The sequence below is a fragment of the Sciurus carolinensis genome, chromosome 7, assembly GCF_902686445.1.
Source record: "Sciurus carolinensis chromosome 7, mSciCar1.2, whole genome shotgun sequence".
Classification (NCBI taxonomy): domain Eukaryota; kingdom Metazoa; phylum Chordata; class Mammalia; order Rodentia; family Sciuridae; genus Sciurus; species Sciurus carolinensis.
This window is the reverse complement of record NC_062219.1, coordinates 3,021,939-3,045,808: the sequence shown is the minus strand read 5'-3', so window position 1 is coordinate 3,045,808 and position 23,870 is coordinate 3,021,939. Positions and strand designations below refer to the sequence as shown.

Genomic DNA, 23,870 nt, shown 5'->3' with positions numbered 1-23,870 from the left:
CGGGCGGGCGGCCTGCGGGCCGGGACGCCGAGCTGGGCCCCGCAGTGGCCCCGCAGTACCGGGGCTCCGCGCTCCAGCCGGCACTTGCCCGCGCCCCGCGGCTGCCGGCTTCAGGGCGCCGGGCCTTGCACTGCTCTCCCGGGTAGCACCAGGCCGCCCGACTGGAGGCTGGGGTCTTCTCGGGCCTCTGGGCTCTATCACGTTCTGCTGTTTCAATTTCTTCCTGGAGAAAGTTCCTCAGGGTTTGGAATCTCCCCTGCTCTCCATTGCCTCTCCACTGTCTGAAAATGAGGAGGCACCAGGAGTGCCTTCTGCGCCCGTTAGAGAACACGGCGCACACAGTAGGACCGTCAGTGTTACCCAGAGCAGCCTCGCAACCCCTGGGAACTCACCCAGGCCCTTGCCTTGCACCCAGTCTCCTGGAACCAGTTTCCTAGTGGGTGTGTGACCTCAATTAGTGACTGCTGTGACATTCACTAGGAGGGTCGCAGCTACTCCATTTAACACAGATGTTCCCCATTAGGTGGTTACATGCTTCCCAAAAAGCAATAGGGTCATGTTCTTTCTAAAAATTGAGATGACTGAGTTGTGCACTTATTCCATATGTTTATACAAAGTACTTTACATAAGGAATATTTTTGCTGGTTATTCTAAACTCAATATTATCTCAAAGAGTATTGAAGAATGTAACAAATTTCCCTCTTTTCCCTTGACTCTTCCTACTGAAAACTGGAAGGACTAGCCATCAGCTGCCATGGCTAGACTTAACACTCCTAACAGACCCACGCAATTGGTCTCATAAGTACGTTTATTGGTCAACTTTGCAACACTTTAACAAAATGCCTGAGGTAATCAACCTATGAAGATAAAAGTTGCAATTGATTCATGGTTTAGAGGACAGTCCATGGTGGGGCAGACCCATTGGTTAGGCCTCTGGTGGGGTGCCAGGAGCACATGGCACCTGCTACCTCCTGGCCAGGAACCCAGGGGAAGAGACAGGAGAAAGGTCCCCTTCAAGAGCACCTGCCAGTGACCTGAGGCCCTCCCACGAGGCCCAGCCCTCTGAGACCTCCACTGCTGTCCTAGCACCAGCCTGGGAACAAGCCTTTGCCCCGTGGACCTCTGGGGGCACTCCAGACCCAAGCTCTTACAGACCCTAAGGCCCTTTCCATTAAGCAGCAAGAACTCCCAGCAAAATGCCAACCTGTGCAGGCAGCAGATGCCTGGGAAGTGAGGGCATGCCCCTGGGTGGGGTCGCCTCTGTGGTCAGCCGCCCACTAGCTGGGCAGCTACATAGGGGGCAGGACTGTAGCTATTTCCTGCTGCTCATGTTTACCCAACCTGGAAGTCAGGGTGGCCCTCTCGTGAGAAAGGTGGAGGCCCCCTGTTGTTCCCACACAAACCCCACTCTCTCAGCTTCAAGGGGCTGCAGCCAGGACCCAGTGCTGACCCCACAGGAAGGACAGCGAAACCTTTCTGACAGAGTTTCCTTACTGATTATAAAACAGAAAGTACTCTTGCCCTCTGTCCCCCAAGCCCCTGGGAGACGTGGCAGTGGCTAGGAGCAAAGCTGCCTGAGTTTGAGAGTTGGCTCCCTGTTTCCCACTGTGTGGCAGTGGGCAAGTTGATCAGTTTGTCTGGGCCTTAGAATTTTCTTGTCTGCAAAATGATGCCTACTTCCAAAGGGTGTGGAGAAAATTAAATGAGTGTGGAAGCAAAGCTTAGTAAACACTACCGATACCACCGTTTACCGGTTACGAGTCCTGCTTCCTCAGGTGTTGGAGTGTAACGCCTGAGAAGCACCCAAGTGTAAAGTAGAAAGTAGGAAGTTTTATTAAAGAAAAGTAAAAGCAGACTTCTCTCCGGTGGAGGAAGGGGACCCAAAGGTGGAATCCACAGGATGGACAAATCCTGTCCTTTTTATAGGGTTTATTCTCCTGTTCTTCCCCGGTAGCTCTTATCTTCCTGCCTACACAACTAGGCCCGGTTTTGCAGGTGAGATGCAGAAGTGAGAAGCGGAAGGGCAGGGGGAGGCCAAAGTGATGCTGGCAGGCAAGGGCCGAGGGGCATTCATTAGCGCTCCCTGCCTGTAGTCCTTGACAAGGGCCGCTAAGTTTGGAGATCCTCTCCCAGGGGCGGTCTCCAACTTCCAGAGGCTCTCATGGCCTCCATTTCCTCCTGACCCGATCGCCTGTTTCTACACTTAACTGCCTGTCCCCAATTCTGGCTTTACTACTATTTTTTAAAAATACTTCCTTCTATGAAATAGAATTTACATAATGCTATTGAACAAAATTTGTGGGTTTTTATGCTTTTATTAGTGTATTATATGTATACATAAGAGTCAGGCTTGATTGATGTGATCATACCTGTGTGAAACCTAATTGCACCCTTTCATTTTGGGGGCTTCCTCCTCCCTCCTCCTCCCTCCCTGCCCCTCCTTCTACTCTACTCTAGGCACTAAGTACTTTTCACATGTCATTATTGTCACCATTGTTTTTCATATGTCGAACAGAAAAAGTTTTTAAAAGCAGCCACGGTGAACAGTTTATCATGGAAGAGACAAAGACAATCCCCTCATGAAAATAAAGAAAAAGGTCAGTGTCTCGGATTCTCGAAGAAGTCCAACAAGGTGTCAGCTTACTGCTGTGGCCCATCAAATCAATACTTCAAAATCCATGATCCTAGTGTCCTGGGGTGCAGGGCAAAGGCAATCCCAGGCACCGGGTCGGAGGGCACACCCGTGAAACCTTCCCAGAGGTAGCCAAAGGAATAGTCCAGCATATGTGTGCTCATAGAAGAATCTCCAGAAATTAACCCCAAGAAGAACCAAAGCTGTCCATGAGGGCGTATGGACATCCCTGGTTGCTGAAGTGTCCTTTGAAATGTATAGAAGACATTCATAGTTGGGTCCCTGTGCTGTAGGTATTTACAATGCCCATCAAGCTGAATGTTGGTCTAGAGAAGTTGTCAAATAAACTATGGAAGGAGTGAAGGGTGGACTTGGAGAGGAAGTACCTGTTGGGCTCATGGTTCCCTCACAAGCACAGACCCAGTGGCCGCTTCCCTGGTCACCGTTTCTTGTCCTTCGTGTTGTTCCCTTGCCAAATGCCTCCACCCCACTACCCCCCCCCCCCCCCCCCCCCGCCAGGAGCCAGACTTGCTTTCTCTCTGGTGTTTTCCTTAGTAGAACAAGGAGACAAAGCCCATGAAAACACGCGGGATACTGCTACCCGGTAACCAAGGGCAGGTTACATAACTAAGAAGAATCCTCTGGTTAGGAATCTAGAGGCCTGTGTGAAGGGGTGGCCGCCCTCTCCCAACTGCCAGCTGTGCTGGGCAGCTCAGTGGGCATCTCTGCTTCTCCAGAGGAGGATGAAGAGAGGTGTCACCAGCATCAAGCTACAGAGTGTCTCTGAATAAAAACTGAAGCTATTTTCCCACTTTCTATACTTAATTGCCTTTTTAAAGATGCTTCAAATTTCCTCAAGACACTACTGAAAAAGGGTAGCAATTCAGTAGACAAACGGGATGTACTATTGGCTACATTGTCTCTCCTGTCAGTCCCTTTGGCAGAGAGAGGGGATGTCCCCGGTGGTGGTTAGAGTTGGGTTCTGCCCTGGGGCCTCTGGTGGCTGGCTGTGGAGCTGTGCTGGCTGACAGCAGAGTCCCTTCCTTGTAGACGCCACTTGGCCACACAGGTCAGGGCAAGTGACTCCCCATCCTGCTCCCCAAGTCCTATATGACCTGCCCCCCTCTGTCCTCTGTGTAGCTCCTTGGACTTTCTCGCAGCTCAGTCCTGCTGCTGGCTGGTCCTTCTGCCAGCCCAAGTGTCCCTGGTCTGTGGTAGGACAGCCCCAACCTTCTTAAAGGCTCAGATCCACCTTCTGGATGACCCCCACTGAGGCTCCTAATGCAGCATGGCGGCCTGCCCCTCCCTGCCCTTCATCTAACTCGATCTGCTTTTTCTTTTCTCCACTGCCCGAATCACCTGGAAACCCCGGAGCTTCCACGTGTCTCCCAACTCTGAAATAGAGACCCAGTGGCGCAGTGCATACCAGACTCTCCGGCCAGAGCCTGGCCGACGTTTGGACCTGGCTACTGGGTGAGGATGGCTGCTGCACATGGTGCCCAGCACACAGTAGGTGCCCTTGCTAGTGAGGGACACTGGCAGGCCACACGCACCTGTCCTTCAGCCAAGCTCCCTCATTTCCCCATTGGGTGGGCCCTTCCCCAGCCCCACTGTCCTGAGAGGGCTGTCAAAACACAGCTGCCCCCTCCCAAGTTCTGCATCCCGAAGGGAGTGAGGGCAGGGCACTCGGGCCTGACAGGCTCCCTCGTCCCTGTGCCTGGCTCCCCAGGCTGAGGGCTCTGCAGCCGTCCCTCCCCTTCGCTTCCGCCCCTGGCCCTCTCACAGCCTCCCTCTGTCCTTGGGTTGAAGCAGGGTGGGCTTCTGTTGTTAACATGGGGAGAAAAACTATTCCTCTGTCGTTTTAGGTTTAGTTACGAGGTGAGGGTTGCGGGCCGGGACCTCTGAATGCAGCCAGCAGAAGCCCGATTAACCAGAGAAGAGCAGACGGGGCTTATTAAGTCATCCGTTCCTGGGAGGCACATGGACGAGAGGCTCAGGAGTGGCTAGGACTTGGGTCTGCATCCCTGACCTAGTAAAGATACCGAGGGGGAAAATAATGGAGGGATAGGAGGTAGACCGTCCTGTCCCCAAGGCTATCTGGGTGTGCACAGCTCTTTCTGAAAGGAGCAGACTTGAGTTGCTCCTGAGGAAGGAATTTAACACTTGAGTTCTATGGCAATCTCTGCTTTTAGGTAGATAAGGGGTGGCAGGGGCAAACCCTTCATCAGCTCAAAATAACCCTTCTGCCAAGGTGGCATATTTTAAGTGGCATATCCTGATTCACTTCACTCAAAGCCAAAGACTCCTGAAAATACATTCTGCTCTGCCTGTTTAAATGCTTTCAGGGGCAGTGAAGAGCAAGGCTCCGAGTCACTTCTCTTCGTTTCTTTCTTTATTTTGGCAGTACTGGAGCTGGAACCTGGGTCCCCCACCCACCAGGCAAGTGCCCTGCTCCTGAGTGACTTTCCCAATCCCATGGCTGTCTTTAATCAATAATAGGACGAAGCCTGGCGTGCACTGGTGTCTGCCAACTGCATAGTGCTCCCATGCTCTGTGGGCAGTGGACACTTCAGGGCACAAACGAAGCTGCAGATGACACATGGAATACAAATCCTAGTGCCAGTTGCCACAGGATGTGACACCCCGGCACCCAGGTCAAGGCCCTACTACATCAGGGCCCCCCTCCTTGCCCACTCTGGGCTGTAAGTGCTCCCACCGATGAGACCTCGAGTTAACTCCCCTGCTGCTATGCTGAGTCTTTGTTAGAGCACAGTCTTGTTTGGCTACTTAATTCTTTGGTAACAAATTAATTCTAACTTAATTCTTTGGGCAATTTCATTTTTTTGGGTCAGTATTGCCTAAGGTTTGGTGCCCAGCAGCAGCGTCTCTTCGCCTCTGTCAGATACCTGTGTATTGGGCGGGCAGGTGCTGTGGCTTGAATGGCCCCTGGAACTCATGCTGACCTCTGCCACTGTACAGAGGGCTCCAAGGGTCCTGGAATGGACTGCAGGGTCCTCAAGGAAATGGGCAGCCGTCGGGTCCTTTGGCCCCGTTTGCTCTGTCTGGTGCGTGTTCACTTGCCGTCCACCACAGGATGATGCAGCATGGCCCTCCCCAGTGCAGTCCCTTGACCTTGAACTTCCCAGCCCCCCAAACTGTGAGCCAAAAGTCTGCTGTTGTTTATAACTTGGCCACTCTGTGGGATTCTGTGCGTAGCCACAGAAAATGGACAACCAGAGGGCACAGCTGAGGCCCCAGTGAGACATCTCCAGGTCCTCTGACGCTACCAGGAAGCAAACACACACCTGGGCACACCACCCAGAAGGGACGGGCGGTTCACCCTGTCATCGCATCAAGAGCAAATCCGCACGAGCCTCGCTGAAGCTTCAGGAGAGACGTTGGCGTGTCTCCTGGCAGCCGCCGTCCACCATTCCTGGTGCGCGCCGCTGCCCACCTCCCGGGACAGGTACCTTGCCAGTAACACCCAGCGACTGGCCTGGGTCACCTCTGGATTTGCTGAGCAGTTCAGCAGCCTCAGAAGCTGTGCCGCATCGACAGCAGTGGACGGGAACAGCCCTCGCTGGGCCTGGGGCAGGACCGTCTTCCCTGCTTGGGCTCCCGGTGGGGAGCTCGGGCTTCTGTTGTGATAGAGAAACGGATGCAGCGCGGGACGGTCAAAAACCGGAAATGCTGGTCTGTGGAAGGAAAGCGCAGCCAGTCCACAGGGAGCAACCCAGGTGCCGGGGGGCAATGGCACCAGCCAGCGTAAGCCACCCAGGGGCTGTGTGGTGGCCTCCCGTGACCAAAGCGCTGTGGAGGTTCATGCACGTGTTTGGACAGTGATGTGCCGGTATGGACTTGGCTCTGCTTCCTTGATGACTGGACAGGGGACGGTGGTGACAGAGAAGCCAGGAATCCCGCAACATCTGCCCTCCAGGCAGCTGCTCCCAGCTGGTTTCCCCACAGTCCTCAAACCTGCCCTCCCACTCAGCTCCATGTCGGTCTGTCTCCAGACGGGCCAAGGGCAGCAGAGGGTGACCTGAGAAGGGCACGCCGCGAGCTGGGCGCCACGGTGGCAGAGCTTCGGAGGCTGTGGGCCCGTCCCTTCTCAGGCAGCCACCTGGGCTCCCTCCCCCTCGTGCACCGTGCTCAGCCCATTTTCCCAGGTGCCCTGTTGAGTGCAGAGGCCCAGGAATCGAGTGAGGCTTCCCGGTGGCCCGGGCGCCCCTAGCGCGGCGGAAGGTGGCCCAGCTCGTGGTCAGCGAAGTCAGCTGAGCATTCATGGTGTTCTCCTCGCCAGCTCTCCCCCGCTCAGGCTGCGGCTCTGCAGACCCGGGAGTGGCTCCGGAGCCTCTGTGCTGAGCTGCCAGGGTGAGTGAGGCCATTGTCCCAGCCGCTGAGCCCCAGGCACACGTGTGCTCTGACACCCTGGCAGGAGGACGCAGACTGAGGCCCTTGTTTCAGAGCTCTTTGGCTTGATTGTGCCCCTGATGGCCAGCACTGCACTCGAGCCAGGCTCACATCCCAGTCTGTGCCACAGAATTAGCCACGATGGGGACCAACAACAGTGAAGGCCGTCCCACCCTGTGCCAGGCACGGGCCTCCACACCTGGACATGAGCCCAGCAGGGAGGTGGCTGAGAGGCTGCACCCTGGGGGAGGCCTGGGCCCAGGTCCTAGCAGCCAGCCTGCTCACCATGAGCAGGACACTTGGACCCCTGGCTCCTTCTCAGGCCTCCCAGAGTCCCCTCAGCATCTCTTCCTTCTCATTCTGTCAGATGGTCCATTTCACCTGGCGCGTCTTGTAAGCAAGTCCCTGGAATAAGGACTTCATAACCAAGAAGCCCCAGCCCACCCCTCCCTTGTGAGATAATTTAGTAAAGCCGCTCTTTTTCTGTCATCTCTGAACGACCACTAAGCTGAACTGGTGCTGGCCCCTCTGCTGTGTGGGGACACAGTGGCCGGGATGTGCAGGGAAGGTATGGAGAGTGACGGGAGAAGCTCTCCTAGTGCACATCAAGGGGACAGTCCTTTGGGTGTGTGGTGCAGGGCCAGGCAGGGGGTTTTCAGAAAGGGAGGCTGTGACCATGGACTGGCACAGACTGGTTGCTGCCACTCCCACATCACACAGAAGCCCCTGTCATGCACCAATTCAGCCAAGGAGTCACCTCCAAACCAGTGGCGAAGGTCAGACTTCAGAGATTAACGCAGGTCCCCTGCTGACACTACCAGAGGCCGTGGCGCTGGACCTCCAGGGCAGACCCCAGAGCAGAGAGGCTCACCAAAGCCCCAGGCTGGCCGCGCACGGACCCCAGCCTGGGGTAGGAGAGGGCGGACGGAGGACACCCAGGGCTGCAGGTGCCTTCCATAGCTGAATGCTGTGCTCACGTGAACCAGGCCCGTGTTTCCAGAGGGAAGAGCGCTTCCCAGCAGGCTCCTGCCCATGTGTGCTGGGGGCGCGCGCTAGCTACTCCTTTGTGAAGGAAATAGAGGCCAAATTCTCCTTCCTCCATTCTGACCAGAGCCTCACTACCTGTACCTCAGCTGTCTTCAATGCTTAGCACCTACATGTTGACCACAGAAGGGACATTTCCCTCGAATACCACAGAAAAAAGGACACTGGCTAGCACCCGCTCTGAAGCCACTGGTGGCAGCACTGGATGGGCTGAAGGCTGTGACCCCTGGGGATGACCCTGTCCACCTGCCCCTTTAAAATCCATGCATTACAGAGTCGTAACCCTTCTTTTATTTCTGGTCTTCACAATTTGTGATTTTGGGTTTTTATCTTGATCGTTGTGGAGATCAGGGTGTGTCCGATAAATGACTCCATGGTGTGCAGAACAGCAGCTCTCAGGCTGTGCCTGCCCTGAGTGACTCCATGGTGTAGAGAACAGCAGCCCTCAGGCTGTGCCTGCCCTGAGTGACTCCATGGTGTGCAGAACAGCAGCTCTCAGGCTGTGCCTGCCCTAGTGACTCCATGGTGTAGAGAACAGCAGCTCTCAGGCTGTGCCTGCCCTAGTGACTCCATGGTGTAGAACAGCAGCTCTCAGGCTGTGCCTGCCCTGAGTGACTCCATGGTGTGCAGAACAGCAGCTCTCAGGCTGTGCCTGCCCTGAGTGACTCCATGGTGTAGAGAACAGCAGCCCTCAGGCTGTGCCTGCCCTAGTGACTCCATGGTGTAGAACAGCAGCTCTCAGTCTGCGCTGCTCTGAGTGACTCCACGGTGTGCAGAACAGCAGCTCTCAGGCTGAGCCTGCCCTGAGTGACTCCATGGTGTAGAACAGCAGCTCTCAGGCTGTGCCTGCCCTGAGTGACTCCATGGTGTGCAGAACAGCAGCTCTCAGGCTGTGCCTGCCCTGAGTGACTCCATGGTGTAGAACAGCAGCTCTCAGGCTGTGCCTGCCCTAGTGACTCCATGGTGTAGAACAGCAGCTCTCAGGCTGTGCCTGCCCTGAGTGACTCCATGGTGTAGAGAACAGCAGCCCTCAGGCTGTGCCTGCCCTAGTGACTCCATGGTGTAGAACAGCAGCTCTCAGTCTGCGCTGCTCTGAGTGACTCCATGGTGTAGAACAGCAGCTCTCAGGCTGTGCCTGCCCTGAGTGACTCCATGGTGTGCAGAACAGCAGCTCTCAGGCTGTGCCTGCCCTGAGTGACTCCATGGTGTAGAACAGCAGCTCTCAGGCTGTGCCTGCCCTAGTGACTCCATGGTGTAGAACAGCAGCTCTCAGGCTGAGCCTGCCCTGAGTGACTCCATGGTGTAGAGAACAGCAGCCCTCAGGCTGTGCCTGCCCTAGTGACTCCATGGTGTAGAACAGCAGCTCTCAGTCTGCGCTGCTCTGAGTGACTCCACGGTGTGCAGAACAGCAGCTCTCAGGCTGAGCCTGCCCTGAGTGACTCCATGGTGTAGAACAGCAGCTCTCAGGCTATGCCTGTCCTGAGTGACTCTGGTGTGCAGAACAGCAGCTATCTGGCTGAGCCTGCCCTTGTTACTCCATGGTGTGCAGAACAGCAGCTCTCAGGCTGAGCCTGCCCTGAGTGACTCCATGGTGTAGAACAGCAGCTCTCAGGCTGTGCCTGCCCTAGTGACTCCATGGTGTAGAACAGAATATCCCAGGCTGTTCCTAGCTCCTTTGTTCCTCCATTTTGTAAAGCAGCTGTTAGCCATAAGCTACTCCATTCTGAGTTTAAGGGTTGAGGTGGAATGACTCCACATTTCTACAAGTAAATCACCATCTGCCTGCACAGCCACAAAGCACAAGCCGATAAATAAATTAATGGTGCTAATAAGAACAACCACCTGTGAACTTATTGAATTAATCAGAAGCACATAGATGTGGGGCGTATCAAACTCACAGAGAAAAGACCAGGCCTATGAGCTTATCAAACACACCAGCAAATACACCAGACCCCCAAATGAAGCAACCTCCTCACTGGAGGCCCATAAATGTAGGATTCCCCGGAGACGGGACACGCTGGCACCTTGGCCCCCTCTTCTGTTCCCTGGTCTTCAGCCTTGCCCAGGAAGATCACCACGGTCACAAACATCTGAATCTCTGTCCTCAGGTTTCAGCCAAGTACAGATTATGTCTCCTGCCTGCGATGGACACACATGGCTCACTCTAAGCTGACACTCCATGACACTATGAATCTACCATCTTGGGGACCTTGGCCTAGAATAAGTTCCTGTCCTTTGACAGCTCTGTGCCCCAGCTGGTTTCTAGTCTTATCTGACCATCTACAGTGACTCTCTGCATTTGTATCTGCTCTCTGCAGCCTCTTGAAACCCTGTGGCTGCCTTAACCCTTCCTATAAAATTATGTAACCTATATAAAATTATGTATAAAAAATTATGTGAAGTGTGATGAGTGAGTTGAGTGTTATAAGTATTAGAAATTAAGGTTGGAACAATAGTGCCTATGATTTCTGGGCACAGTGGCACATGTGTATAATCCTAGAGACGTGGAAGGCTGAGAAAGAAAGATTGTAAGTTTAAAGTCAACCTCAGCAATTTAGCAAGACCCTAAGCAATTTCGTAAAACCCTATCTCAAAATTAAAAAATAAAAAGGTCTGGGGATATAGCTTAGTATTTAAGTGCCCCTGGGTTCAATCCCTAGTATTGAAAAAGAAAAAAAAAAATGAGTGTGTGATTTCCTGGCTTATGACACCAGGTGACCCACAATTATTCAATTAACCGCTACTAATGTGTAGTAGTATAGCCTGACATTTGCTGGTAGATGGTTGGTTCTGGAGACTATCATGCTAAATGAAATAAGCCAATCCCCCAAAACCAAAGACCGAATGTTCTGTGATATGCAGAAACTAACACACAATAAGTAGGGGAGAAGTTCATTGGATTAGAGAAAGGGAAGGCAAGGAAGTGGGTGGGAATAGGAAAGACAATAGAATGGATCGAACATCACTTTCCTGTGTTCATCTACGAATACACGACCAGTGAAACCACATCATGTACAACCACAAGAATGGGACCCTAATTCAAATAAGTTATACTCCACGTTTATATAAAATGCCAAAATACACTCTATTGTCATGTATATCTAAAAAGAATAGATAAAAAAAATTAAAAGAAAAAATAAGGTGGTGTAGCCTGAGAATTTATTGTTATCAACAAATCTTGACATTGTGGAGAGATGCAGAAGTGTCTGTCCATGTTAATGGCAGTATGCTCACAACATCAGTCTTACTAAGGGTGGCTCCATCTAATGTTCTCAAATAACCAGCTTTGGGCTTTGCTAATCTCTGCCATTTCTGTCCTATTTCATTGATTTCTGAGGTCATTCTGCCTCGGGGATTTTAGCTCTATGCTCCATGGAACCCTTCGCAGCCTGAACCTCACTGTGGGTGGGTCCTGGCAGGCCCTGTGCAGATGCTACAGAAAAGCAGACCAAAACTTACTAATAAGGAGGAGGGAATAAAATCCTAGGTCACAGACCTGACCTGGCTTGAAGGTTTCTGCTCAGCTGGCCACATCTCCTCGTGTCCTAGCCAGGTCATTCGGCTTGGCAGGGAGCTGGGTCCAGGCAGCTTTGCGTTCAGGTACCCTCATCCAGTAGAAATGGCGGAAGTTCCAAACCAAGAGCGAAATTATTCTGGGCCTGCTTTGGAGGCTGTTCTGCTTCAAGTAAAATACTCGGTGGGTATTCATTAGAGTTTGCTCATAAGTCACCAGATACTGAACTACACCCACTGGAGTTGGCTCCTCAGCACCAGGGTCCACACGTCCTTGGTCCTCGGCACAAGCCTCTTCTGCTCTGGGAATACGGTGAGGTGGAGTTGGAGTGAAGTCCGTTATTAAGTCCGTATCTGGGAGGCTGCCTGGGGCAGACCGGGAACACCGTCCAGGAAGGAGAACTCAGCATGGGCGGGTCTGGGCTCCAGCGCTTGCTCTTCCAGGCAACGCTGAGCCAGGTGGCCATAGACTGGTGTGTGATCCTTTTCATTAGTGTTGGCCAATGCATTATGCTGTCCCTGCCACATGGATGGTGCTATGGTTTGAATATGAGGTGTCCCCCGAAAACTCCTTTGACAAAGCAGGAGCGTTCAGAGGTGAAGTGACTGAGATAATGAGAACTGTAACCTAAGAGTGGATTGATCCATTTGATGGATTAAACATTTGTATGAATTTCTGGATGACAACTGTAGGCAGGTGGGACATGGTTGAATGAAGAAAGTCACTGGGGATGTGAGTTTGGGGTTCATATTTTGTCCCTGCCTCCTATCCCCGCCCTCTCTGGGCTGCCATGTCCTGAGTTGCTTCCCTCTGCCACGTCCTTTGCCCTGATGTTCTGCCTCACCTCAGGCCCAGAGCAGTGGAGTCTGCAGGCTGTGGACTGAACTTGTGAAACTGTGAGTCCCAAATAAATTTTTCCACCTCTAAGTTGTTCTTGTCAGGTATTTGGTCACAGCAATGAAAAGCTGACTAAATTGGCTGGTAAGGGGTGTAACTACCTAGAAAAGTGACTCTGATCTTGCCAGAGAGGCAATGGACTCTTTTATGCTAGAACCACAACTGGGGAGATCTGTTGTTTTTTCTGAATCCTCTTTTGCATTTCTTTCAACGTAAATGGGTTCCCAGCTTGAGGCCTCTCCTGCCCACGCTCCTTCCCAGGTGTACTAAATTGCAATCTCTGGGCTGGGGAGTCTGTATTTGAAAGGCTTTCCCTGGTGGTTGGCTGCAGCTAGCTGAGTGCCCACAGGAGGCTGAGGAACGGATCCGTGGTGGAATCCAACCATTCTCCAAGTGGCGGCCTGAAGATACTTGAGGACCACTAGGACCTTGGGATCTTGGTTTTCATTTCTAATGAAGTGTTGATAGGTAAAACCCACGTGGATGAACAGTCTCTGCCCCTCTCAAGACTGTGTAAGACTGAAGGGGTCTTTATACCAAAAAGGTTGAGAACTGATGCACAGACAAACCACTGGGGTTTAGGTCAATGCTGGCTGCATGTTTGAGCAGATGTGAACTTCCTAAGGATTACTTCCTAAGGATTCTCACCAACCTGGCAGGTCTCTGTGGGATCCACCTCCACAGGTAGGGCAGCCCGACACAGGCAGGGATGCCACTGAGTTTCACTTCATGAAGGGCTGGTAGAGATAGAAAAAACTTTCACACATTTTGGAGACACTGCATTTAAGGTCAGAGTCTATTATTTGTGTATAAATACACACAATAATTTTCTCTAAAAAATGTTTCTTATAACGTTTCTTGTTATTGAATGTTGAGATCATACGACACATTACTTTTAACTTTGTGTCTGCTAACAGGAAACTCAGAACCATATTTCCTATTAGGGAAAGAGCGTGAGATAAGGCAGTAAAACACAATGGTCTCGCGCGGCAACCCCGGTTCTGCAGATTGAACTCAGGGTCTTGAGAAAGCCAAGCCACTGAGTTGTCCCAGATCAGTCAGCTTTCTTATTCTTTAATACCTATGGGAGATGGAAGGCTAGCCCACCAAAGGAGAACTTTAAATGACTGTGGGAGGAACCAGTGGAGTTTGCACATAGGAGAGTCTGAGAGTGATATTTTTTGAGTAGTGAAGATTTTTTTGAGATATTGAAAAATTACAGTTGACCTTGAGTGGGGTGACAGCAGGTGAAGTGTACTCTTTACCTCATACCAGGATCATGGGTGCTTTATCGCCCTCCTAGACAGAAGAGGAAGCAGACACAAGTTTAGCGAGATGGCTGGTGAATGAAAGACAGGGTCACTGTCCACTCTGGCCTCCGAGGGCTCTGAAGCCCAACTTTCCCTGGGTGTGGAGCCTTCTCCCTCGTGCTACCAGGAGGTGCTCAGCACCTTGGCTGGGCCACGAGGCCTCCATGGCAGGCCATGGGGACAGCAGCCCCCTTCCCATCAGTACCTGCACAGATGCCTTGTTGGTCTGAGATATGTTAACCTGGGCCTTTCCCACAGGTGAAAAAAGGCATCCGCATGCACCAATGTTAACGCAAAAGGGTTCTTTCCACTTCATTCGAGAGACTCCTAGTTTAGGATTCTCTTTGAATGATTCACTACACTTGCCTGAAACTACCACGCTGAACCACAAAGGTACAAAATCATGATCCTCGAGGAAGTTCAAACTGCCCAGAACCCACAGATGGCCCACCAGAAATGGAATTGTACAATTTCCGGGAAAACCACAGAATTAAATTTCTGACACTCTGGCATCAACTTCATCTAGAAAAAAGCAGAGTAACACAAATACCTATCTTGAACACCAGGTGTTCTCTAAGTCCATGGAGTTAAGTCTTATGTGGTCAATCTTTGGAACTGACCTGCACGTACACAGATGTGTAGTTTTCTCCCTGGCCTTGCATGCAAGGCTCCCCCGGGGGTAGAAGTCAACCCCACTCCCTCCTATTGGACACCCCAGTTGTGGGACAATTTGACAATCCTGGTGCACATGCATGCATGTGGGCTCTCTCTCTCTCTCTCTCTCTCTCTCTCTCTCTCACACACACACACACACACACAGATAGGGAGCATTTTTTCCAATTTTACTTGCAGAGATTCTTTCATTATTTTTTTTCTACATGGACCCAAAGATAAAAAGACAAAGTATATTTATTAATCAATACTCCCACTTTGTAATATCTAATAGTCCCAGCTGATATTCAAATGCAATCTTTACTTTCTGATTGATATTAACCAATCAGATTCTGATTGGCATAACCAGTTTGAAACTATTTTAGGCAAAAGCAAGATGTTTTAATGAGTGTATATAGAAGGAGTTCTTCATCTGGGATCTGTGAACTTTAATCTATGTGAAATGCACAAAATTTACATGCAAATTTTCTTGGTCTGTGGTGCATTTTTCAGGAGTATATTTGGAATACGGCTTTCAGGAGGATTTCTGAGCCCTCAAGGTTTAAGCGCCATGGCCTTATCAGATAAACTGGATGGTTAGAATCCTTGAATCCAGGTGATTTCAAGTAGTGATAAAACCGGTTGCCCTCGGCCAACCCCTGGGACCCCAACCCTGAGGCAAGCACGACTCATGATGACCTCTCTCTGTCCAGAGTTCACAGATTCCCCACAAGACACACAAATCATTGAATTTCTCTTTTATTTAAACATTAAGAAATTGTAGCACAGTGAATTAGCAAATGTTCTCAACATGTCAGAAATAGCAACGGACAGACCTCACACATCATGTACACACCTCTGATTAACCAGGGCAACACATGTTCCCCCTCGTCTGCCCTTAAAGTGAGGGACGAGGTGCACAAACTCTAGGGCACAAACGGAGACTGGAGAAATGTGCTTCCATGTGGCCGGGTAAGAAAGGGAGACAGGGCTGAGGAGGCTGGAGGAAGACACAGAGGAAAGGAAAGAAAACAGAGAGAGACAGGGTTTCCCTGGCGGGTGTGGGGACTCAGAGGCAGAAAGATGTCTGGTAGGCTGGTCCCGTTAGGCCACTAGGAAAGTCTTGAAAACAGAGATTTTCCCAGGAGCAAGGGCAGCAGGGCATGTCAATTACTGGTGCCTCGAACGGGTGGAGGTGTGAGCTCAGGCACCACCCACTCCACCTGCCCAGCTTCCACCTGCATGGCAAGCCCTCCTGCTCTGACCTTCATCTGAGTTCTGGGGGGACAAGAGCGTTTATGGGACATGGATGTCTCCGATTCACTTTGGCCAGTTTTGCTAATTTTCCCTTTCTGATATTAATATATTCATTTTAGGTAAAAGAAAATCTATTTCTCCGCTTCCGGACAGGGTCAGAAAAGAGGAATTGCTCAGTGGGTGGAGCTCTGTTTTTGCAACTTATCTGGTGGCTGATCTAGCTCCCACTGAAGTAAATGCCTCATGTCTGATGAAATTTGTGCCTAGAACTTGAGAAAGATTGAGATAAATATTAGCGCAAAGATCCCCACAAGAAAAATACAAAATTAGTTTCTAAAAAATGTAAGGCTTCAATTTAAAATATAATTTAGACTCGACACATTAAAATCTAACAACATTTAACTGGTTATTGACTCTTACAAAATAAGTAAAAAATTGAGGTAGTGCATTACTCTTCTACAGCCAACTTATCTGATCATGACATCTTGTTTCTTTCTTGTCCTTAGAGTTAAATGCACTCAGATGCATGGAAGAAATATCCTGCATTAGGTACCCAGTTAGTGGGAAGAGCACGGCTACTGAAAGACTGGAGTTTCACCCTTTCTTCAAATAATAAATAGAATTTAAAAACTCACTTTTCACAGCGGTACAAAGCCACCATGTCACTAGCTTACGCACAGTGATGAGAAACACCAAAAACATGTACACACCTCCCCCTCGCCCCCAGAGACTTCCCGCTTCCCTTCAGACCAACTGATCCTCCCTGCCTCCTGGTGCCTTGGCCCTCTGCACTGTCCTCTCCCTTCAGTGGCTCCTTCCTTCCCTAGCACAGGAGACATTTTGTGAGCCTTCAAACAAAGACCACATTTTTAACAAAAGCCCAACCCTGCTCCTGCTCCCGCCTTGATCCAGCTATTGAAAATAATTCCCCAAACTGCTTCAGGGGACAGGCGTTCATGACTAAGTGCGAGTGTGTGTGGGAGTATGCTTGGGTGGGAGTGATGTGAATATGTGTGCATGAGTGTGACTGTGTGGGAATGAGCACAAGTGTGTGATCTGTACATGTACAGATGAGTGTGCCTGTGTGTATGTAGGAGTGTGCATGTGTGATTATGTGTGCTTGTGTACATGAGTGTGCTTGTGTGTACCTGTGTGGGGGCCAGTGTGCATGCACAACTGGTTTGCAGAGCACGAATCTGTGAGGGCCCACCTGTGCTGTGACAGCAGGGCAATGATTCCACTGGTGGCTGATTTACAGGGCTCCTATGGCAGGAAACCAGGCAATTTTGAGTTTCCCAGCTTCCCAATGCTCCCAATGTTTTTCCGACTCGGGAGAGAGCAAAATCATAAGCATAGCACCATGTCCCACTTAGGCAAAAGGCAGGCACCCTCCAGTGGCCGCCCACCCTCATGGTGGTAGCCCATAGGAAGAGGAGGGATGTGCAGGGGAGGCGGACTTGGGCAGTGGGGCCTGGCGGGAGCTGACAGGCATCTTCCCAGCTACTCCCCCATGATCCGCAAGGACAGCAAAGGAGCCACAAGGAGGCCGGAAGGTAAAGCGGGTGGACTTTTGGGATAGAGACCACAGTTGTGCAGGAGAGAACACCCATCTGGCTGGTGAGTGGAGTGGGCTGTGGGAGTTGGACAGGGCTCTGTCTGTCCCACAAGCGTCTACTTGGCATACAGGTGGTGGGCGGTGGATGTCAGGCTGTTTTTCCCACCAGGGTGTCCACTTAGGGCAGGTGTGCAGGAGGTGGGCGTCAGGAGGTGGTCCAGTCCCCAGCAGGCCTACCTGGTTCCCGCGTTCCAGGTGGAGCGGTGAGTTCAGGAGGAGGAGATGGACGTGTAGGCCAGGTCCTGCAGCGCCAGGTCCTGCAGCACCAGGCCCTGCCGGCTCACAGTGTGCTCAGGTGCGGCAGCGTGTCCAGGCGCCCTGTGCGGTCCCGCGCAGCAGCCGCCGACTCCACGCCACGCAGCCACTCGGTGCACTTGCGTACCAGTCCCTCGTCCACCACCTCAGTCTCCTCCTCGTACTCCACGTCGTCGTACTTGTGCCGCTCGTTGAGCAGCGACACCTTGAGCACCGGGCGCAGGTCGGCGGGTCGCGGACCGGGCACTGGGGTTTGTAGGCCGCCAGGCAACAGCTGGACGCGGGGCGGCGTTCGGAGCCCAGGGCCTGTGGCCAGGGGCGCCTCAGGACCGCTGGTGGCGCCGCCCCTCCGCAGACCGGTGGCCCTGGCCCGGGGGCCCGGTGCGGGCGGGCGCCTGGGGTCGGCGGGGGGCGAGGGGAAGGGTCTTCGGGGCCGCGCCAGCAGCTGCTTCTCCAGGTGGCGCCTCTGGATGACCAGGATGGCCTCGGGGGTGAGGCTCAAGGAAAAGCGCATGCCGTCGTCGGGCCCGGCCCCCGCCCCGGTTAAGGTGGTCCCCGCCGCGCCCGAGCCAGCGAGCCGGGGCGTGGCGCTGGTGGCCGCGTTCCCCGCGCGGCCGGGCGAGGCCTGGAGAGGGGCGCGCGCAGGGGTCGGCGGCTGTGTCCTGCCGGGGCCAGGGCCGGGGCCGCGCCGGGCGGGCGGCCTCTTCAGGGTGGCCGAGGGCCAGGAGCTGGAGAGGAGCACCTCGGGCCTCTCGGGGGGCCTCCTCTTCTTCTCCCCCGCGGCGGCGGCGGGCGGTGAGGACGAGGGCGGCGCGCAGAGCTTCCCGGGCAGTGGGCGCGCGGCGGGGATCCCGGAGGCTGGGGCGGGGGGCGGCGGCGGCATCGGCGGGAAAGGCATGGTGCTGCGGAGCGGGCGGATCATGGGTCCCCTGGAAGGAGAGGGGCGGGTCTTAGTCGCCGAGCGCGGAGCGGAGCCAGGCGCCCGCAGCGCCCGGCGACCCGCGGCGCCCTCCGCATCTGTGGCTGAGGCGGCCCGAACCCCCTCCGCACCCACCTGCGTCCAGCCGCAGCATCGCCGGCTTCCTCACATCCCTGCGCCCAAGCCCTGGGGCTTCCCGCGCAGGAGCCTCCCACCCCTTCCCGCCTGCGGCCGGGGCTCCCCTTAGCCCGGTGCTCTGAGGCTGGAGCCTGCGGGCGCCGCCGGGTCCACACCGCGGAGGCGCGCGGGCCGGGCGGCCGGAGGAGGAGCCCCGAGCGCTCGTAAAGGACGGGCCTGCCAGGTCCCGCGCCGCGCCGGGCTGGTGGCTCCGGCTGTTGAATGCAAGAGACAAAGTGCCCGGCCGCCAGGAGGGCGGGAGCTGGCGCCCGGCTGGCCCTCCCGTGGCCGGAGGTCGCGCTTAGTCCATCAGAAGCGGGGAGCGGGCGCCAAGGGGAGGCGGATGGTTCCTAAGTCATCGGCGGAGCCCTTGTATGTTGGAGAGAAAATCTTTTTAAGATGGTGGGAAAGAAATCACGGGTCAATCTGGCAGTGCCACATTCTGGACTCACAAAGAGGGCTGTCTGGGACAGGGGCGGGGCGGCGAGGGTGATTCCAGCCAGTCACTTGGTGTTTTGTTTTTGTTTTGCGGTGCTGGGGATGAAACCCGGGGTCTCTGGCACCCTGGCCACTGGGCCACGTCCCCAGGCCTGTAAGCCACTTCGCTTTCACTTACCATAATACCAGTCCTTAAAGTTTTAAAAATTAAAAACGAAACTTGCTATCTACCTAACAGAGCAGTCGCTGCCATATAATTACATAAGAAATATTAGCCATCAGTTGTTTTAATGAATGATTATTGCAAGCAAGGCAGTATTTTGTCATCACAGCTCTAATTCGGAATGAGTAAGAAATCTTTACCATCAACTTAAATTCCAAATGTGTGTTGAATAAACTAACAATTCAACAATTACAAAGCACCACATCAAAGTTTCACACACTGGAACAGGCCCTGCAGTTCTCAAGGAGGATTATCAATTGCTCACACCTCCAAAAAATACCTTTCCATCAGATACGCTTTTCTGGGCAAACCTGAGTCCATCACCAGGTTGTGTGATGGTTACAGTCCTAGATTAGCTCGGAACATAGGCAAACGTGGATAAACTCAGTATGCCCTGTGCCCACAGCCTAGCAGGACGCATCAACCACCACCCCCCACTGGCTGCACTCGGGAACTGGATGGCTGTGGACTCAGGGCGGACAAGGAAACTTGATAGGTGGCAGAAACATTTCTTACAGAGCATGGTGGTCGTTTAGGCTCCAAGACTTCCACCAGCACCTCCAGAACAACCCCACAACCACATACTGTCCATGGCCTCCAAAGACGGCCTGGGACAGGCCTCCAGCCCAGAGGGCACTCCCAGGCTTGTCAGGGCAGCCGGTCTCTGCCTTCTGTGCCCAAGTGCATAGTTTTGGTCCTAAGATTCCAAAAGCACACACGCATTTTAATCCGGGTGTTAGTTTCTAGATAGCTGCAGGCTAACAGTTTTGTGCCAGGAGAGGACTAGGGAGTAAGAGGTCAGTTGCCATCTCTGGGAACTGCCAGAGAGGCGGCCTATGCAACCAACAGCTGGCATCAGTGATGACGTGCAAACTTCAGTGCTTCTCTCGGTGGGCTGACAGATTATTCCCTAACCTCAGAGGTTTCAGAAGATGGTTCTGGTGGGGGTGCTGGAGGTGGGGTGGCTGGGCAGACTCCTAATCCTAAGAGCTAATGTACACAGACAGCAGTCTGCGTAGCAAGCACTCTCCTGGGAAAGTGGGGCCTACAGAGGGCGGCACCCACCCAACACACCCAGCTCCAGTGGGATGGCAGATGCAGCCCCAGGAATGTGAGTCAAAGTCAGATTAACTAGTGTACTGTAAGAGAAGGCAGAGTCAGGCGGGAGGGGCTGGACTGAGTGAACCCCCACCCACCTCCACAAACCCGCAGGCTGGGGAGTGGGCGTGGATTCACTCAGTCCAGTCCATACCAGCATAAGCCAAACACAAAGTTTGCTGGACCGATGCCCACGAGGACCAGGCTAGAAAATGGGATTCCCCGTGTCCTCCCAGACAGCTCGTCCCAGCACAACAGCTCGACCTGGGAAACTGAAGTGTGCCTGTCACTTGAGAGGCAGAGAGAGAAATGCCAAGTGCCCAGGGCCTCATTACTGGCACCTGACTCTAAGCAGCATCCAAATGACAGCAGCCCTAGTCCCCTGCCCCACTACCTCTGCTACTTGAGAACTTCGGGCCTCATAAGTTAGAAGTTAGAACAGTGGATTGACCTGGAAGGGAGTGGGGGAGAGCAGTGTGTCGCTGGCTGCAGTCTCGGGCACTGTCTATCACAGAACCCATTATACGTTCCATGTGGTTGGTGTGGCAGCCAGTGCCAGAGCAAGGGAAGGAACACGAAAAGGTGACCAAACTTGATTTCAGGATAGATATACTGAAAAGTGATTAGTCAGGAAGCAGAGTCAACTTACAATTCACACGGAATTTTGTGTAACATGCCCACAGCACATGGAAGGCAGTAGGTGTCCCGGTGAAACTGGACAACGAGAATGCTGAGGTCAGCTTCCATCCCAGGCCAGAGCTGTGAGCTCACTTGGTTACAAGAGACCATCTCCAAAATATGTGATCACATTCATCCGGAAGTTACTAAATTTACTATGTCAACAAGTTGGCTGATTGGAAAGATCAGGTAAATAAAACCAAATATATTACCTTTAGATCTGTCCCTATTTTTGCCATTTAATTTTTAAATTGAATTCATTTGATTTTCACATTTCAAAATGTAACAATAACACAATAATTGTCTGTAATTGGGAAATTATTCTGTCAGAGTAAGTATGTCAGAGTAAAGACTTTTCATTACAAAGCCTTAAGACACTTCCAGAATGAGTAAAATATTCATGGAGCAAATTTCAGTCATGGAAATAAAATACCAGGAAGATTGTATTCAGACTCATATAAGCCAGAGAGGAGGTCTTTGCACAGGTGTGAACTGCCGGCCCTGGAAAACCAAGGGGCCTGTGCTGACAAGGACCATGGCTGGATGGCACTGGACATACCTCCTAGACCACAGAAACGATCCATAGCAAACGTGGGCCACCACACCTGTTTGAGCAGCTGCGCTCAAACTGTGACCACCACAATGACCAGGGACTTAAATTCGGGCTGGTAATCACAATCATAATACCAAGAAATTAATAATTCTAAAAACTAGTTTTCCATATTAATTCTATTTCTTGGTTTTATTAAGGCATATAACACATAAATGTACACTCATAAAAACTCAAAACATCTCAATACCTTATTTTTCTAATTATCTCCTTTTCCCATAGGCTATATTTCATTTCAGTCAAATCAAAATTAAACCTGAATTTTAACACAGGGAAGGCAATTCAAAGCACCATTCCCTGGTCATTTCAATTACTTCCATCATACACTAAATACAAACACCGAACACTCTTCCCATGAGGTGCTGGCAATTTAACTTGCTCTTTTGCCCCCCACAGAAGCATCTAGTTTTACATTGTTCTCTAACTAGTTTACCTGAAAGCTAAACAGTGGTATTAAGGAGCTCTGGGTGTGGGTCACCTTGGATAACCAGCTGGTGCCAGCCGTTGCTGCTTCCGGGCAGCCCCACGTACAGCTCTGGTGGGGACACAGTACTTCCAATGGGGCACCTGCAAATCCAAGACAGCTCTGAAAAGGCTCTGCACACGCACAGCAGATAGTTAAGTGCCTCAAAACATTTTCACACCTAGTTCTACATTTCAAATGATGGTTTAATCAGCATTTAAAGGAAGGAGGGGAGCAAAGTCCATGTTTTCTTAGGTCACACCAGTCTGGGGATAAAAGAGAACAAAGAAGTTTGTAAACATGAACATGAGCTGCTCTTTTGCTTCTGCTCCACTCTCTGGTTCTGGTCCCATGTTCTTTGACACTCAGGCTTCCAACTCCCAGTGGCTGTGGACAGTCTCTATGGTCACTGCCCCAGTTCTAATCCACACCCAGACAGCTGCAGCTGGCCTTGGGTATTTATGCAGATGTCAACATTCTGGGGATCCCTGGAGGATCTGTGAAGAGCAATGAAATGCTAAACAGAACACTGAATTTTGCACACAATGCAGGGGATGAGAGGGCCATGAGCCCCCAAACCTGTTCATGAATTCCAATTGTGAGCTCCCGGCAGGAATTTTTCACAGGGAGGCTTCTTGCTCTCGTGCAAACTGAGCTCAGACAGGTTGGGCACATGCCTGCGAGCACATCAATGTGTGTACTTGCCAGGAATGATCCCTGCTCACACTGTTGGTCAGCTGCAGAACTGGCTACAAGACCAGGAAGGAGAGGCACTGTGGGATGCAGAAAAAGTGGGGGGGGAAGATCATGCGCAAGGCAAACTCACCATTTGAATTTTAAAGTCTATTAGGACAGAAATGAAACAAGACATATTTTCCAGTGGGGTTCCAATTGGCTCTCTTCCCCAGTGCATGGTCCCTGCAGCCTGCAGACCAAGATGCACATGAGGACTTGGACGTGCAGAGCACAGTGAAATGGGACAGACCTCTAGCAGACCCTGGCCGCACAGCTGCACGCATGCAAGACCGGCAAGACCATGGTGTGGCAGAGCAAAGTCCCTGGAGACCGTGCAGCTGCTTTTCCATCTGTGCTGAGAACTAAATTATTTTATTGTCATTACTACTGTCATCTGTAGTTGTCTAAATCAACTCTTCTCATTGACAGTGCTGTTTCCTCCATTGCACTCCACACACGCTGGGTTGGGCTCCTCTGCACCAACTCTTCCTCTGGCTGTCACACTGCTGCACTCTGCATCCCCCAGTACCCTGAGGGGCCTCTGCAGTTGCAATGTAACGACTAGGGTCTCCCCCTACCACAAGGCTAGGTACTAGAACTGTTGATGCCCCAAAACATGCCCTACTGCATGAATGAAGGTGGGTGTTGGCCAGTGGGCATGACTTCCAGAGTCCTTGGGGTTTGACCCGGCTACCCCCAACACCACCCACTTTTTCACTCTGGCGACACCAAAGTCCCCAGCTTCCTCCCACCTTCACTACCCTATCGTGCATGGGCTCGGCTGTGTAAGGGTCTGCTTGCCCCCCACTTTCCTTTGCACCAGCCTGGAAGGATTCTCCCATGGCCTTCTGCGGCTGTCCCACCAACGCTCAACACACTGGCCTTCTTTACGCTCCTGCACCGTGCCCATGGTGCTGCTCCTTTCCCTGTAAATTCACTCCTGC

General features: G+C 52.3%; 1 protein-coding gene across 1 annotated transcript; it reads right to left on the bottom strand.

Moving 5' to 3' along the window:
* Positions 1-17,578: 17,578 nt before the first annotated feature.
* Positions 17,579-20,431, bottom strand: Prr18 (proline rich 18). Its single transcript, XM_047557114.1, has 2 exons — positions 18,640-20,431; positions 17,579-18,514 (listed from the first exon to the last, which is right to left on the bottom strand). Exon 2 carries the CDS (start codon positions 18,505-18,507, stop codon positions 17,611-17,613), a length of 897 nt encoding a protein of 298 aa, XP_047413070.1. The 5' UTR covers positions 18,508-18,514; positions 18,640-20,431; the 3' UTR covers positions 17,579-17,610.
* Between the last annotated feature and the right edge of the window lie 3,439 nt (positions 20,432-23,870).